At 45.0% G+C, this 15,753-nt stretch overlaps 1 protein-coding gene across 1 annotated transcript; it reads right to left on the reverse strand.

Annotated features, from left to right (window-relative positions):
• Positions 1-9,162: 9,162 nt before the first annotated feature.
• Positions 9,163-15,753, reverse strand: Hsbp1l1 (heat shock factor binding protein 1 like 1). Its single transcript, XM_021151093.2, has 4 exons — positions 15,554-15,753; positions 14,333-14,399; positions 12,339-12,433; positions 9,163-9,877 (listed from the first exon to the last, which is right to left on the reverse strand). Exons 1-4 carry the CDS (start codon positions 15,602-15,604, stop codon positions 9,872-9,874), a joined length of 219 nt encoding a protein of 72 aa, XP_021006752.1. The 5' UTR covers positions 15,605-15,753; the 3' UTR covers positions 9,163-9,871.

Below are 15,753 nucleotides of genomic sequence, written 5' to 3' on the forward strand. Positions count from 1 at the left end.
TCTTCTTTTCCTGGCAATGTGGAGGGACCTGGGTCTACCCTCTCATCTCTAAACACAAACTCAGAAGAGAAAGATGAGCATACCAGGAGCCGACGCTGGAAGAGCCCCACCCTGACTCAGGCAAGCCTCAGTACCCCTGCCCCATGCATCTCCATCGTATGCAGTGGCGAACACTCACTGGACGCCTGGTAGGTGCACAGTACCTTCTGTTGTTCACACACTGACCCATTAGGAAAACTCAAGAGTGAAGCAGATGTCTCACCTACAAATAAACGCACTCGTCAGATGAACCAAAACATGAGTCTGGGCTTGGGATGCCACTTGGTGATAGAGGTAGTATTCAGTTCCTAGCTTGCAAAAATTCAGATTCATATGCAGAGCTGCAATGTAACGCCTAGCACTAATTCGCTCATTAAAAGAATAGTAGAGCCAAGCATGGTGGTGTGTGCCTTTAATTAACGCCAGCACGTGGGAGGTAGACTCTGGTTTTGAGGCCAGTCTGGTTATCTGGCTTATATAGTGAGACCCTGTCAGGGGAAAAAAAAAGTTTAGCTTTCCTCACTGGCCATGGCTGGTCCCATGTGGAGTTGCTCTTGATTCCCTACATAAGGGAAACTCAGTGTCTGGAGCCCTCGAGAATGTCCTTAAATCCGATGTGACAGGAGAACACTTTGTGGTACAACCTTGCTCTGCACATGCACATCTACTGAAGGAAAAGTAATGGTGTGTACATCACTAATGTGAGAGGACCTGCATGGCTTAGTTAGGGTTTCATTGCCATGAAGAGACACCATGACCAAGGCAACTCTGTAACATTTACTTGGGGCTGGCTTACAATTTTAGAGTTTCAGTCCATTACCAGCATGGCAGAAAGCATGGCAGCATGTGGGCACACATGGTTCTGGAAAAGGAGCTGAGAGTTCTACATCTAGATCAGAAGTCAGCCAGGATCAGACTCTCCTCTGTAGGCATCCAAGAGGATGAGACATCTGTACTGGGTGGAACCTGAGCATGGGAGCCTCAAGGCCCACGCCCACAGTGACGGACTTCCTCTAACAAGGTCATGCCTACTCCAACAAGGCCACACTTCCTAACTGTGCCACTTCCCCTGGGCCTGGCATATTCAAACCACCACGTGGGGAAAGCTACTGCTAGCAGGTAGAGCTGAGTCAGCTTTAAGTCGCCGCTGGTATCAATGTGGCCTGTGCTGAGGTTCGATGCTGCCACTGAGCAACTTCATTCCTGGGACCTTCACCAACTTGATCCAAGGAGTCTTCCAGGAATCACTTCTGGTGGCGATCTGGTGGTGATGGATACCAGGGTTGACTGAAAGCTTCTTCCCAGAGGCGTTTCCTGTCAACCTGCCTCCCATTGCTCTGTGTAACAGATTGCACAAGATAGACAGAGCCATTTTCTTTCTTTTTTTTTTTTAATATTTTTTTTATTACGAATTTTCCTCAATTACATTTCCAATGCTATCCCAAAAGTTCCCCATACCCTCTCCCCGCCCACCTCCCTACCCACCCATTCCCACTTTTTGGCCCTGGTGTTCCCCTGTACTGGGGCATATAAAGTTTGCGTGTCCAATGGGCCTCTCTTTCCAGTGATGGCCGATTAGGCCATCTTTTTTTTTTTAATTAATTAATTAATTAATTTATTTATTATATATAAGTACACTGTAACTGTCTTCAGACACTCCAGAAGAGGGCGCCAGATCTCGCTGTGGATGGTTGTGAGCCACCATGTGGTTGCTGGGATTTGAACTCTGGACCTTCGGAAGAGCAGTCGGGTGCTCTTACCCACTGAGCCATCTCACCAGCCCCCATAGGCCATCTTTTGATACATATGCAGCTAGAGTCAAGAGCTCCAGGGTACTGGTTAGTTCATAATGTTGTTGCACCTACCGGGTTGCAGATCTCTTTAGCTCCTTGGATACTTTCTCTAGCTCCTCCATTGGGGGCCCTGAGATCCATCCAATAGCTGACTGTGGGCATCCACTTCTGTGTTTGCTAGGCCCCGGCCTAGTCTCACAAGAGACAGCTATATCAGGGTCCTTTCAGCAAACGCTTGCTAGTGTATGCAATGGTGTCATCGTTTGGAGGCTAATTATGGGATGGATCCCTGGATATGGCAGTCTCTAGATGGTCCATCCTTTTGTCTCAGCTCCAAACTTTGAAACTCCTTCCATGGGTGATTGTTTCCAATTCTAAGAAGGGACACTTTGGTCTTCGTTCTTCTTCAGTTTCATGTGTTTTACAAATTGTCTCTTATATCTCGGGTATACTAAGTTTCTGGGCTAATATCCACTTATCAGTGAGTAAATATCATTTGAGTTCTTTTGTGATTGTGTTACCTCACTCAGGATGATGCCCTCCAGGTCCATCCATTTGCCTAGGAATTTCATAAATTCATTCTTTTTAATAGCTGAGTAGTACTCCGTTGTGTAAATGTACCACATTTTTTTGTATCCATTCCTCTGTTGAGGGGCATCTGGATTCTTTCCAGCTTCTGGCTATTATAAATAAGGTTGCTATGAACATAGTGGAGCATGTGTCCTTCTTACCAGTTGGGACATCTTCTGGATATATGCCCAGGAGAAGTATTGCTGGATCCTCCGGTAGTACTATGTCCAATTTTCTGAGGAACCGCCAGACTGATTTCCAGAGTGGTTGTACAAGCTTGCAATCCCACCAACAATGAAGGAGTGTTCCTCTTTCTCCACATCCTCGCCAGCATATGCTGTCACCTGAATTTTTGATCTTAGCCATTCTGACTGGTGTGAGATGGAATCTCAGGGTTGTTTTGATTTGCATTTCTCTGATGATTAAGGATGCTGAGCATTTTTTCAGGTGCTTCTCAGCCATTCGGTATTCCTCAGGTGAGAATTCTTTGTTTAGCTCCGAGCCCCATTTTTTTTTTTTTATCATGCCAGGTGTAGGTAACTTTATTCAAGATTTTGACAAAAATGATCCCCAAAGTAATATAAATTTAGACACTTTTAAAAAGTCTAGTTGTGAATTTCAAAAGAAAATTGCTTCAGTTTTAAATGAAATTCAAGTCAAAAGTCAAACAAATTTTACAAATCATAAATACTAGTTTCCTTCTTATTCATTACATTTTCAAAGACAGGTCACAAATGTTGCTTTTTTTTTTTTTTCTCTTTGATACTGGCCACTGGAACCAATTAACATAATTTCTATCTTTAAATTCTGAGTTTATACCTATCCCGAATATCTTGTTATAATTAAAAATATAAATCCAGAAACCACAGTTCCTTCCAGAAGAATTCCAATTATTAAATATAGAAGAAATGAGAATAAAAAAAATCACCATTTAAACACCACAGTAGTAAATGCCACAAGCAAGATCTGCCAGGAGATAGTAAGAGGCAAACTCTAAGCAGAAACAGGACATTTGCATAGTCTCAAAGTGTCTCTAGCAAATACTTAGTAATTACAAAGGAAAGCAGGGTAAAGCTTACAGCAGAGGATCCTAGCAGACACCAGGTTAGCAGAGCGTCCGAGCCCCATTTTTTAATGGGGTTATTTGATTTTCTGGAGTCCACCTTCTTGAGTTCTTTATATATATTGGATATTAGTCCCCTATCTGATTTAGGATAGGTAAAGATCCTTTCCCAATCTGTTGGTAGCCTTTTTGTCTTATTGACGGTGTCTTTTGCCTTGCAGAAGCTTTGTAGTTTCATGAGGTCCCATTTGTCAATTCTCAATCTTACAGCACAAGCCATTGCTGTTCTATTCAGGAATTTTTCCCCTGTGCCCATATCTTTGAGGCTTTTCCCCACTTTCTCCTCTATAAGTTTCAGTGTCTCTGGTTTTATGTGGAGTTCCTTGATCCACTTAGATTTGACCTTAGTGCAAGGAGATAGGAATGGATCAATTCGCATTCTTCTACATGATAACCACCAGTTGTGCCAGCACCATTTGTTGAAAATGCTGTCTTTCTTCCACTGGATGTTTTTAGCTCCCTTGTCGAAGATCAAGTGACCATAGGTGTGTGGGTTCATTTCTGGGTCTTCAATTCTATTCCATTGGTCTACTTGTCTGTCACTATACCAGTACGATGCAGTTTTTATCACAATTGCTCTGTAGTAGAGCTTTAGATCAGGCATGGTGATTCCACCAGAGGTTCTTCTATCCTTCAGAAGAGTTTTTGCTATCCTAGGTTTTTTGTTATTCCAGATGAATTTACAGAGCCATTTTCATGTAGGAAACAAGCTCCCTTGAGGGGTCTAGTGTGGCCTGTGGGCAATGTGGGAGGCCATGCCTGATGTCTACAGAGGTACTGAAGACAGAGAAGGAAGAGGCTGCCACAGAGAAGGCTGTGACCAAGGAGAAACTGCAGGAAGAATGGACTGCGCCAGTGCCTGAGTTTGCTGCTGCTCAGGAAGGGGTTGGCAGACTGGTCTGAGTGGTCAGGTGACCTTCCTGCCTGTCTGGCAGAGCCTTACTCGAGACTGGAGTGGCAGCCTCTGAGAGCTGGACTGTAGCTCCCACTGGCCAGCCACTGAATGGAATCCAACAGCTACCAAGGTCACAGAAAGGTTAGCAACTGTGTGGTCTTATTTTTATGGGGGTAAAGCCCCGAAATCTTTATAAGACCCAGAGTCCACAGTGTTCAAAGTCTGGGATAGTTACAGTCCAGAAAGGTGAGGGCCCAGATGGAGGGTCAGCCACAGTTGACCATTGCTAGGGATTAGAGCCGTGGCTCTCAACCTTCCTAATGCTGTGACCCTTTAGTAGAGTTCTTCAAGATGTGGTGACACCCAACCATCACATTTTGTTACTACTTGTACTGGCTGGTTTTGTGTGTCAACTTGACACAAGCTGGAGTTATCATCACAGAGAAAGCAGCTTCAGTTGGGGAAGCGCCTCCATGAGATCCAGCTGTGGGGCATTTTCTTAGTTGGTGATCAAGGGGGGGGGGGGAGCGCCCATTGTGGGTGGTGCCATCCCTGGGCTGGTAGTCTTGGGTTCTATAAGAAAGCAAGCTGAGCAAGTCAGGGGAAGCAAGCCAGTAAGTAGCACCCACCATGGCCTCTGCATCAGCTCCTGCTTCCTGACCTGCTTGAGTTTCAGGCCTGACTTTCTTTGGTGATGAACAGCAGTGTAGAAGTCTAAGCTGAATAAACCCTTTCCTCCCCAGCTTGCTTCTTGGCCATGATGTTTTGCGCAGGAACAGAACCCTGACTAAGACACTACTTCATAACTAATTTTGCTACTGTTATGAATCATAAGTATCTGTTTTCCAGGGGTCTTAGGCAACACCTGTAAAAAGGTTATTTTGAAGGGGTCGTGATCCACAGGTTGAGAAACATTAAAAATACTAGGTTATCAATATACATCTTCCCTGGCTGGCTAGTACTGGGGTCCCCAGGGCAGGACAGTCGAGAGTCTAGAGAGAGAAGTTGGTTTACTTCTAGAAACCAAATTACCACAGTTAACCATAGCTGTTCTCCAGACACTTCAAAGTGGAAGGAAGGTGGATCCAGGGGAACAGTTTCTAACTCAACATACATTATATAAAGCATGGTATAAAATTGGGCACGGTGGCACATACGTGTGATCATAGCCCTCGAGGGATGGAGGCAGAAGGGACTGGAGTCCAAGGCTAGTCTGACACCATATCTCTAGTCTGAACACCATATCTCAAAAAGAGCGAAAGATAAATAGAACTGCATCTTAGTGTTATAAGGAGCTAGGTTTTTTTTTTGTTGTTGTTGTTGTTGTTTTGTTTTGTTTTAAATCTGAGCACCTAGCATGTAACAGGCATTGAGTATATCTCTGACATTATTTCAAAGAAGGGGAAACGGCCAAAAAACATAGAAATACGCAACACCACCGTTCAGGAGGGAGATGCCGTCAACCACAGTTCGATTCCACCTCTCCTCCACTGGGGCGATGGTTTTCATAAGATCAGGCAATAACAAGTGTTGAAGAATATGGAGAAATTGGAGTTGTCCTAAGTTGCTGGTGAGGCTATCTCGAAAAGTTCAATATGTTATCATAGCTGTCGCTCCTAGGTACAGACCCAACAAAACAGAACAGATACCCAGAGCAACAAAAAATGCAGAAGCCCAGGTGTCCATGACTGGGTGAACAGATGAAATGTGCGGACAGGCAAGTCCCCTTGGACAGAAAGAGGGTTAGTGGTTGCTTAGGACGTGGGCATGAGGTAGGAAGTGGGCATGGAGCGGCAGGGTTTCTTTGAGATGATGAATATGTGCTAAAATCAACTGTGTTTGCACCACAGGGTTATCGTTAACTGTGTGTGGGTGAATGGCATGAAGTTAGAATTATACTTTATTGACAATAGCTTTTCAGATGTTAGGAGAGAAGGGTGGCAGACAGTGTCTGTTTCCACATTGTTCCTCTCGCTCTTGGCCTGCTTGGACTCTCAGAACAGAGTGAACAGACTAAACCGTGGAAGTGTATTTTCTCAGTTCTGGAAGAACAAGTCCAAAGTTCGGAGAGAGTTGAGCTTCATGTCACTGGCTTGCGGAGCACAGTGTCCTCGTGGGCTTTCCTTACTGTGCACACAGAGAAAGAGCCAACTTTGTGCCTCTTATGAGGACGCCAGACCTACTGAATCAGGGGGCTGCCCTCGTGACCTCATTAACCCTTAATTACTTCCTTAGAGACCTTCTTTCCAAACACAGCTGCGCTGGGGTCCGTGTATAAACACAGCAGCTGGGGTGTGTAAACATTCAGACACAGATACGGAAGTTAGGCTCCTGGTTGGCTCTCTCAGTGACTGACCATCTTCCCTGGTGCTCCGGGGCTGCTTAACAGTGACTTGATCACCTATTCTCTCTCTGTACCTGGAGAGTCATCTCCAAACTTTCCAGGATGCCCCTTAGGCAAAACCCAGGAGTTACTCAAGATGAAGACTAAACCGAGAGGGGTCAGAAGGAGAACGCCATCAAGTGTGCAGAGATATACAAAGTAGCCAGTGTATACAGCAGAGAGGCAACCTCTTGCAGAACTCACTATTCAGAAGCCACACCAGGCACAGAACAGAGAAAGTAGTCCAGTGACTGTGGCATAGCACTGAGTCGTTGGTCCAGAGGCCCACTGGTGAGCCCAGTATAGCAGACAGCAAGATACAGAAAGCTGTGGGCTGCCTGTGCAGCCTTTGAGCATTCATGACAGACCTGACACATGGTGTTCCTGCTGTCCACTTTGGAGCCCTGAGGGTGGGCACCCTTGCCTGCTCTGGACCCACAAAGAAGGCATGACAGATACAACACAGAGCAAGGCATAACCTGAGGTTAAAGTATGGGGGAATCCCTTGGTGGTGGGTGGGTAATCCCATCTCAAAATTAATTTTTCAACTGATTAAAAACATAATTGTTTTTTGTTTTTGTTTGTGTTTGTGTGTTTGCTTTGGAGACTAACCCTGTAACCCTGGCTGGCTTAGAGCTCACTAAGACGAGGCCACTTAAACTCACAGAGACCTGCCTGCCTCTGTCTCCTAAGTGCTAGGATTAAAGGCAACCCCCATAGGCCCTTAATTGTAAATTAAACCCCAAGGCGGGGTTCAGAAAGTAAGCTGGACGGACAAACGTACAGAGGCTCGTGAAGGCCAGTGAGGACTCGTTTCTGAGACAATGGATATGTAAACTCGGTTTGTGAGGGGTTCGTTTGTTCACTTTTGTTTGCTCTTGGTTTTGAGAACTGGCATCTGTTACAGTGCCAAGGCTGGCCTCAAACTCATGATCTCCCTGCCTCTGCGTCCCTGTCACAGAGATTGCAGACATGCACCACTAACTGCCTGGTTTCTGTAATGCTGATGCTGGTGTTGATGCTGATGCTGATGCTGGTGCTGATGCTGGTGCTGATGCTGATGCTGGTGCTGGTGCTGATGCTGGTGCTGATGCTGGTGCTGGTGCTGATGCTGGTGCTGATGCTGATGCTGGTGCTGATGAATCTCAGGTCTGTATGACTCATTTCAAACATCCCCTGCGACTCTGCTAAAATTAGAGTTATGACTAAGACACTTTGAAATTTAGCATCCAGTCAGATATCACTGCCGTTATTTCAAACCACCCAGACCATCAGACGTGAATGATCCCACCTAAGGCACAGGTTTTAAGATCAGAAGACGCCCACCATCACTGGGAGCCTTGGGTGGCACTTCCTTTCTTAGGTGTGTTTGGTGGAGTGCTGGGGAGTGAGTGAAGCTTCTGGCTGGCTGAAGGTTGTTGGGTAATTTCTCACAATGACATTATTAATAATGCATTGAAATCAAGTAATGATCACAGTGTCCAAGAACCAGCAAACCTTCAGCTGCCTGGATGGTTATTGCCATATCCTGGAATATTAGGCAGCCGCTTGGGGGTGATGTGTGAAATTTTCGCAAGGGACAATGTTGTGGTAGGTAAAGAGAATAGGCTATTAAATTATAGGGAACAAAACTGGATATATTAAACTCCATAGGACAAGTGTCATTGGAGCCAATGAGAGGTAGAATTGGGGTGACTTTAACTTTATATTATGTAGGAATACCTTTTAATAAACAAAAGACCCTTTAGATGGCAACAGCTATTTTACACTGGTTTGAGTAACTATTCGAAAGGCCATCGAATTATCTTGACCTGATTCTGTCTTGCAGTGATTCCTTGGTGGGGTGAATTTCACCCCAAGGTGCAGGAAAACTCTCTTGGTGGGGGGGGGGGTGAAACATCTGCCTCCAAGGTGAGAGATGAAACAGTCTGGTTGCTATGGAATCGCTTGCTTTTCTAGTTCCTATGTGCTGAGCTGGCTCAGCTCTGAGGTTGTCAGTTGGTGGAACAGTTGCCCCTGGGTTTTCTTAGCCTGGTTATGGTAGGTTGAGTCTTGGAGGCAGGAGTGACTGGAAAATGGATACAAATGAGACGATCGAGATGGCTCCTCAGTTTAAGAGCATTGATCTTCCTAACGGCCTGGATTAGATTCCCAGCAGCCACATGGGCGCTAACAACCAACTTTTACTCCAATTTCATGAGATCCAACACCCTCTTCTGGCTTCTCAAATACGGCACACAGATGCACCGGCATACATGCAAGCAAAACCTCCATACACATAGGGTTTTTTTTTTTTAATTAAAAATGTATTAGCAGGCTCATATGCTTTTAGAAGAACATTGGCCAGGTGGTGGTGGCACACATCTTTGATGCCATCACTCAGGAAGCAGAGAGAGAGGCATAGAAAGAAAACCCTGAAACTGGGGGAGTGGGGAGGGAAGGATGTGAGAGGAGTAGGGGAAGGAAGGGTGAGAATGTGATAAAATAGTACTGTGTGAAAAATACAAAAAATAAAAATAACTAAAAGCACCTACATCAGGAGGCTATGATCGCTTTTAAAGCCAAGTAGAAATTTAATTTGGACGAGGTATGAACTAATAGTGTGTGTGCATTCTTCCATGATTTGCAATAATTTGTCCTTTTTCACAAGTCTTGTCATGGGTAAATAGTCACCTTGTGGATTATGTTATTATTTTATTGCTTTTCTTTTCATTTTGTTTATTTGCTTTACAAGACAGGGTCTCTCTGTGTAGCCCTGGCTGTTCTGGAACTCCTTCTGTAGACCAGGCTGGCTGCATGCCTCTGCCACCCAAGTGCTGGGATTGAAGGCATGTGCTGTTATGGCCCAGCTTTGTTCTTCATTTGTTAAAGTGAATTTTAGTTTTCAGTGGGTTAGGGTATAGCTCGTTGGTAGCCACTTGCCTACAGTTTAGGCCCTGGGTTTAATTTCAAGTGTCAAAAAAAATTTTTAAAAATGAACATCAAATTTCACATTGCATAGATTATTATTACTCAGACGTATGGCATAGTTTTTGATTTAGCAATCCCACATGACTCGTTTAACATCTTCAGGTCTGAAAGAGAATTTTGAAAGAGATTAGTTTATTTACACGGCTTATATTACCAATCGGTTAATGTTCAGTTAAATAAATTCAATTGTAGTTTCCAATAACATTCCATAATTACCAGGAATTGTTAAACATTTATATAGAGGCAAAATCCAGTACAGAGAGATTCTTAAATGATGGATTTTCCTTTGTTCAGGTAAGGAGTCATGGCGTATCCAGACCTCCGATTGCATGAACAGCATGCACTTTCAGGCGATGGAGCAGCAGCAGGTCCCCAGGGTCTGGCACTATGACTGACCACTCACTGTCCTCTGGTGAGAAGGGGACAGGACCTTCCAGACAACATTCTGAATTTACTGCATGCAGAAGAGACTGTGCAGATAAAACACGACTCCATCAAATATAAGGGGTTTTAGAAAGGGTATAAGATGTCTCCCCAATAGTTGCCAGATTTTTAATATGAAGCCCTCAGCCAAGAGAGAGCACAAACCAGGGCAAGTATTCTAATTATGTAGGTCTTTAATCTGGAAGATTTTTAACAGTGTTTAAATAAACTTTAAAAAAGGTCTAAGCCGGACCCTGATATAGCTGTCTCTTGTGAGACTATGCTGGGGCCTAGCAAACACAGAAGTGGATGCTCACAGTCAGCTATTGGATGGATCACAGGGCCCCCAATGGAGGAGCTAGGGAAAGTACCCAAGGAACTAAAGGGATCTGCAACCCTATAGGGGGAACAACATTATGAACTAACCAGTACCCCGGAGCTCTTGACTCTAGCTGCATATGTATCAAAAGATGGCCTAGTCGGCCATCACTGGGAAGAGAGGCCCATTGGACTTGCAAACTTTATATGCCCCAGTACAGGGGAACGCCAGGGCCAAAAAGTGGGAGTGGGTGGGTAGGGGAGTGGGGGGAGGGTATGGGGGACTTTTGGGATAGCATTGGAAATGTAAATGAGGAAAATACCTAATAAAAATATTTTAAAAAAAAAGAAGTAAATCTACATGTTCTGCATACAGTCAGAAGTTTTATTTTTATTTTGTCATTTTGAGATTTGGGAATGGGCCTCCCTATGTTGTCTGTGCTTGTTTCTCCAGTGCTTGGAAAGCTAGTGATTTGGATAGCCATACATCATCAGTAGGCGACCCAGCTCTGATTTAACTGCATATGTAGGGGTAATTTGCCATAAATTGATTGCGAGAAAGAAGTTTTTAAAAAAAGGTATTTAAACTGCACAATGCGCATGGGAGGGTATGGAGGCAGCAACTGGAAGTTGGGGGGGGGGTGAATAGAAGACAGTAGAATGTCCCATGTGTATAGCAGCACCATAATGGGGCCAGGGGGGTGACTCGGGGTGAAGGCACTTGCTAACCAGCCTGATGACCTGAGTCAGCTTCCTAGTGCCACATGGTAGAAGAGAAGCAGCCCCCACAGGTTATCTGCCCTCTCCTCTCTGCCACATGTGTGCTCACATACATGCATGTGTACATACACACACACATATGCTGGAACTAAAGAAATAAAATGTCATAATGCTAATGTATGCTAATATAAAAATGCTCAGGCAGAGCCGGGCGTGGTGGCACTCGCCGTTAATCCCAGCACTAGGGAGGCCAGAGGCAGACGGATTTCTGAGTTCGAGGCCAGCCTGGTCCACAAAGTGGGTTCCAGGACAGCCAGGGTTATACAGAGAAACCCTGTCTCAAAAAAACAAAGCAACAAAAAAAAATAAAAAAACAAAACAAAACAAAACAAAACTGCTCAGGCAGGAGAGATGGCTCAGCGGTTAAGAGCACTGACTGCTCTTCCTGAAGTCCTGAGTTCAATTCCCAGCAACCACATGGTGGCTCACAACCACCTGTAATGGGATTCGATGTCCTCTTCTGGTGTGTCTGAAGACAGCTACAGTGCACTCATACAAATAAAATAAATGAATTAAAAAAAAACTATTTAAAAAAATGCTCATTGAGACCTCATGTGTAGTCAGAAGAGCATGTCATAACACGCCTAAGTATTTTATAAGCGGTGTCTCTATGTATGACACACGGGTGTATAATATACACAGTCTAAACCTAAGCCAGGACTTATTTGTTCCTTGAGACTGAAATTCTAGAGAAAGGGAATGCTTCCATGATAGACGCTGAGTGTCTTCCTCTGGGGTGCTCATGGGATAAAGTAGGGCTCAGTATGTTGTGATCAAACAACATATGTCATTATTTAAATGATCAAACAAATGTAACGACTGGCCACCGTCCCAGCCTTTCTTTCATTATAATTTATATTGTGGCTGAAAACTGACTTAAGGAGTAAAGATGAAAAATACTTTACTAAAATCTGATTTTTAGATGAGAGTTTTCGTTTGAATTATGTTATGTTTTCAGGAACCATGATGGTGCTTTGGCTGTCAAAGAGCACCTGGAAGCATTTCTCAGTGGTACCAAAGGCTTTTCACTTAGTCCGGCCTTACCGCTGATTCTTTGATAGAATTCTCGATCCCAGCCTGAGTCATGAGGTCATCCACGTTTTTCTGTAAGTCCTCGATGCGACTTCCCATCTCTTCCAGTACAAAGTCAAGGAGAATGCCTATGTGGTCCAGAGAGCCCAGCTTGTGGAGAAATCCTACTTCAGCCTGCACCTGCCCTGCCCAGGCCCCTGGACACGTGGGCTAGAAGCTTTCACACTGAGGGAGTACGGCTGTCCTGAGTCCGCTATAACCTTCCCTCAGCTTTTCTTAGCACCTTGTCCTTAACCTTCAGCTGTGGACCAAGTTTGAAAACATCTCTCCTTGCTGCAAATGGCTCAAGGACCTGAGTCTGGTAATTTTTTTTTTTTTTTTTTTTTTTTGCTAAACTCCATTTTTGCTAAATTCCATTGTTTATATACAATGGAATAAGCTCTGTTTAAGATAACTTTCTTTTTTTTTTTTTTTTTTTTTTTTGGTTTTTTTTGAGACAGGGTTTCTCTGTGTAGCCCTGGCTGTCCTGGCACTCACTTTGTAGACCAGGCTGGCCTCGAACTCAGAAATCCGCCTGCCTCTGCCTCCCGAGTGCTGGGACTAAAGGCGTGCGCCACCACGCCCGGCTTAAGATAACTTTCTTATGGTTTAATTAAAAAAAATTTAGTGTGTGTGGTGTGAATATGTGTGTGTGTGTGGTATGTGTGTATATGTGTTTGTGTGTGTATGTGTATGTATTTGTGTGTGTGTTGAGTGTGTGGTGGGTATGTGTTTGTGTGTATGTATGCATTTCTGTGTGTGTTTGTCTATGTGTATGCATTTGTGTGTGTGGTGAGTGTGTGTGTGTGTATGTGTTTGTGTGTTTGTATGTGTTTGTGTATATATATGTGTGGGTGTGGGTGAATGTATGTGTTTGTGTGTGTGTATGTGTTTGTGTGGGGGTGTGTTTGTGTATGTGTTTGTGTGTATATGTACGTGTTTGTGTGTGTGTATACAATGACCCAGGTTTAAGGTCAGGTGACAACATTCTGCAGGCTGTTCTCTCCCTTCAGGATGGGCCCCATGGCCTGAACTAAGTCTCAGGCAGCAAGCATCCTTACAAGCTGAGTCATCTCCACTTGATTTATTATTTAAGATTTATTTTACTGTGTAAGTGTTTTCTCTGGATGTATTTATATTCACCACAAACATGCCAGGTGCCTGAGGAGACCAAAGCGGGTATGGAATCCCTTGAAACTAGAGTTACAGATCAGATGGCTGTGAGCCACCGTGTGGGTTCTGGGAAGCAAACCTGGTCTCTCTGCAAGGGCAGCAAATGCTCCTCCTAGCTGTTAGGCATCTCTCCAGCCCCTTCTTATGATTTTTCTGAAAAGTGAATTTAATGATGTAGAACAAAACAAAACCCTTAGATTGGGCAAGTGTTGGGGCAATTTAACCTAGAGTTACATGAACTGTAAAATCTAATTCATTTCAAAATGTTATGAAATAACTGTATTCTAATGAACTCACAAGTAAAGACATCACACAGTCACCCACTGCCCAGTCCCCCTGGCCATTCTAAATATAGAGAAGTTCACTGACATGTAGAGTCTGGGACTGAATATTATATTCTAATTGTTTGATTTCATTTTTCTGAGACACAAGACTGAATTGCTTGTTCTGGTCAAAATGAAGTGTGGCGAACCACACCCTTCCTGGCTGGAGACCATCAGCTCTGCTCTCTAAAGTTCCCGATGGCTGTGGATTCTGTGTTGCAGATCAGACTAGTTCAGTTAGGCTTGCAGGGCAGCCCCTCAGCCTGGGTGGCACATCTCCTCCCTGAGCTGAGTACAAGCCGGCCAGATGCCTGATACTTAATGCATCCAGATGCCACAGAGAAGCACCGATGTAAATCCTGGGAGACCACGAATAAACAGTCATACACTAATAGCAGAGAACAGGAAGCTACCCCACAGCGATCGACAACCAACGGCTTTAGGGTGTTCAGTAAGAACAGGAAAGGATATTTCTGAGGTTTAATGTTGTAGTCAGAGCTCGGAAATGTTCTTCAACCTCTAGAAGTAGAGTCTCAGCCTGAAAAGTGAATCTTAGGTAAGTAACTAAATAAATGAGGTATTTACTATTAGTATAGGACATTGTAAATAAATACCGTGGACTAACCTAAACAAACACACCATTAATTTTGTTGTTGCTTATTGAGACAGGGTCTCCCGATGTAGCCCTGACTGGGCTGGAACTCACTGCATGAACCCAGCTGGCCTCCAGCTTGCGTTGATTTCCTTTTGCCTTGCAGTGTTGGGAATATAAGTATTGCCCACCGCGCCGTGGGGCACCTGGATTTTTTTTTTTTTTTTTTATTTATTGGCAACCTCTGGAACTCAGATCTGCCTACCTCTATTCTGGAGCCCTGGGATTACAAGCAGTTACATTCCTAGGAACAAATTGTCCCTCTATGATGGACATATCTATAGAATGAGCAAAGCTGTAAACTCCACTATCAACGCAGAAAGCAGTCACCCTGTCGCTACAGTCCAAGGCGTGTCAAAGGCCCGTGGACCCTTTGTATTCGCTTTGGCTGTTTAATAGCACACGGCACAAACCATACAGAAATGCCACTGCGGTGACTGCAAGGCTTCGGTTTGATACTTTATGGTCTACACATCTTGAGTGAGTAATCTTTGTCCCAAGCCTGCGGTGCCCATACAGATGGAAGCGCAAGTCCTGGAACCCGGACCCTGCGCTCCTCTGTGCAGGTTCCCTGCGGCAGGCGGCAGTTCGGAAGAAGAATGTAGACGATGTAGACTCTAACAGATTCTTTTAAACATAACGACCTGCCAGGGTAACAGACTTGCTTTGACCGGGGTTGGAGAAGATACCAGGCAGGGAAGGAATGGGCGGCGCTTGGGCTTTAGGAAGAAAAGGAGGGGTGGGCGGGATCTGGGACATGGGGCGGGACTTGGAGGAAGGGAAAGACGCTCCCAGATGGACACCTGACTAGGGACGTGGGATAGAACTGAAGTGGGTGGGGGGAACGGATGAGCCAGGTATGGGACAAGGGTCCAGGCTCTGTAGGAACAAGTTGCATCCCCAGCTGCCCAGCGTCCGCCATCACGACTTTGGCTCAGGACTTTAGTTTCCTAGCATCCCCACCGGCTGTGGCCACGATCCCTTCCAGTACCCTAAAACCGGCGACCTTGGTCCTCAGAGCCCTAGGGCACGTCACTCACCGCGTTCTGCAGCAAGTCCCCACAGGGAACTTCCGGCGTCCGGGTGTCCATCCACACCAGCTTAACAGTCCGGAGTCCTGGATCTTAGGTGGACCCAGCAATTGTCGAGCTTAGAGCTGGCCACGGGTAAACCCAGAGAGCGAGCGTGGGGGCAGGTGCGGACCAGACCAGCAGCAGCTGGCCAATCCGGCTTTGCTGGG

This window comes from Mus caroli, unplaced genomic scaffold (assembly GCF_978045245.1).
Source record: "Mus caroli unplaced genomic scaffold, Mus_caroli_1 scaffold_19, whole genome shotgun sequence".
Taxonomy (NCBI): domain Eukaryota; kingdom Metazoa; phylum Chordata; class Mammalia; order Rodentia; family Muridae; genus Mus; species Mus caroli.

What these genes read in the sequence shown, in the direction of transcription:
- Hsbp1l1 (XM_021151093.2), bottom strand. Translation starts at nt 15,604, where the DNA reads ATGGACACCCGGACGCCGGAAGTTCCCTGTGGGGACTTGCTGCAGAAC. An exon ending in GGGACTTGCTGCAGAACGCG is followed by an intron (nt 14,400 to 15,553) that starts GTGAGTGACGTG and finishes TTCACTTTTCAG; the next exon opens with GCTGAGACTCTACTTCTAGA. An exon ending in TACAACATTAAACCTCAGAA is followed by an intron (nt 12,434 to 14,332) that starts ATATCCTTTCCT and finishes TTGACTTTGTAC; the next exon opens with TGGAAGAGATGGGAAGTCGC.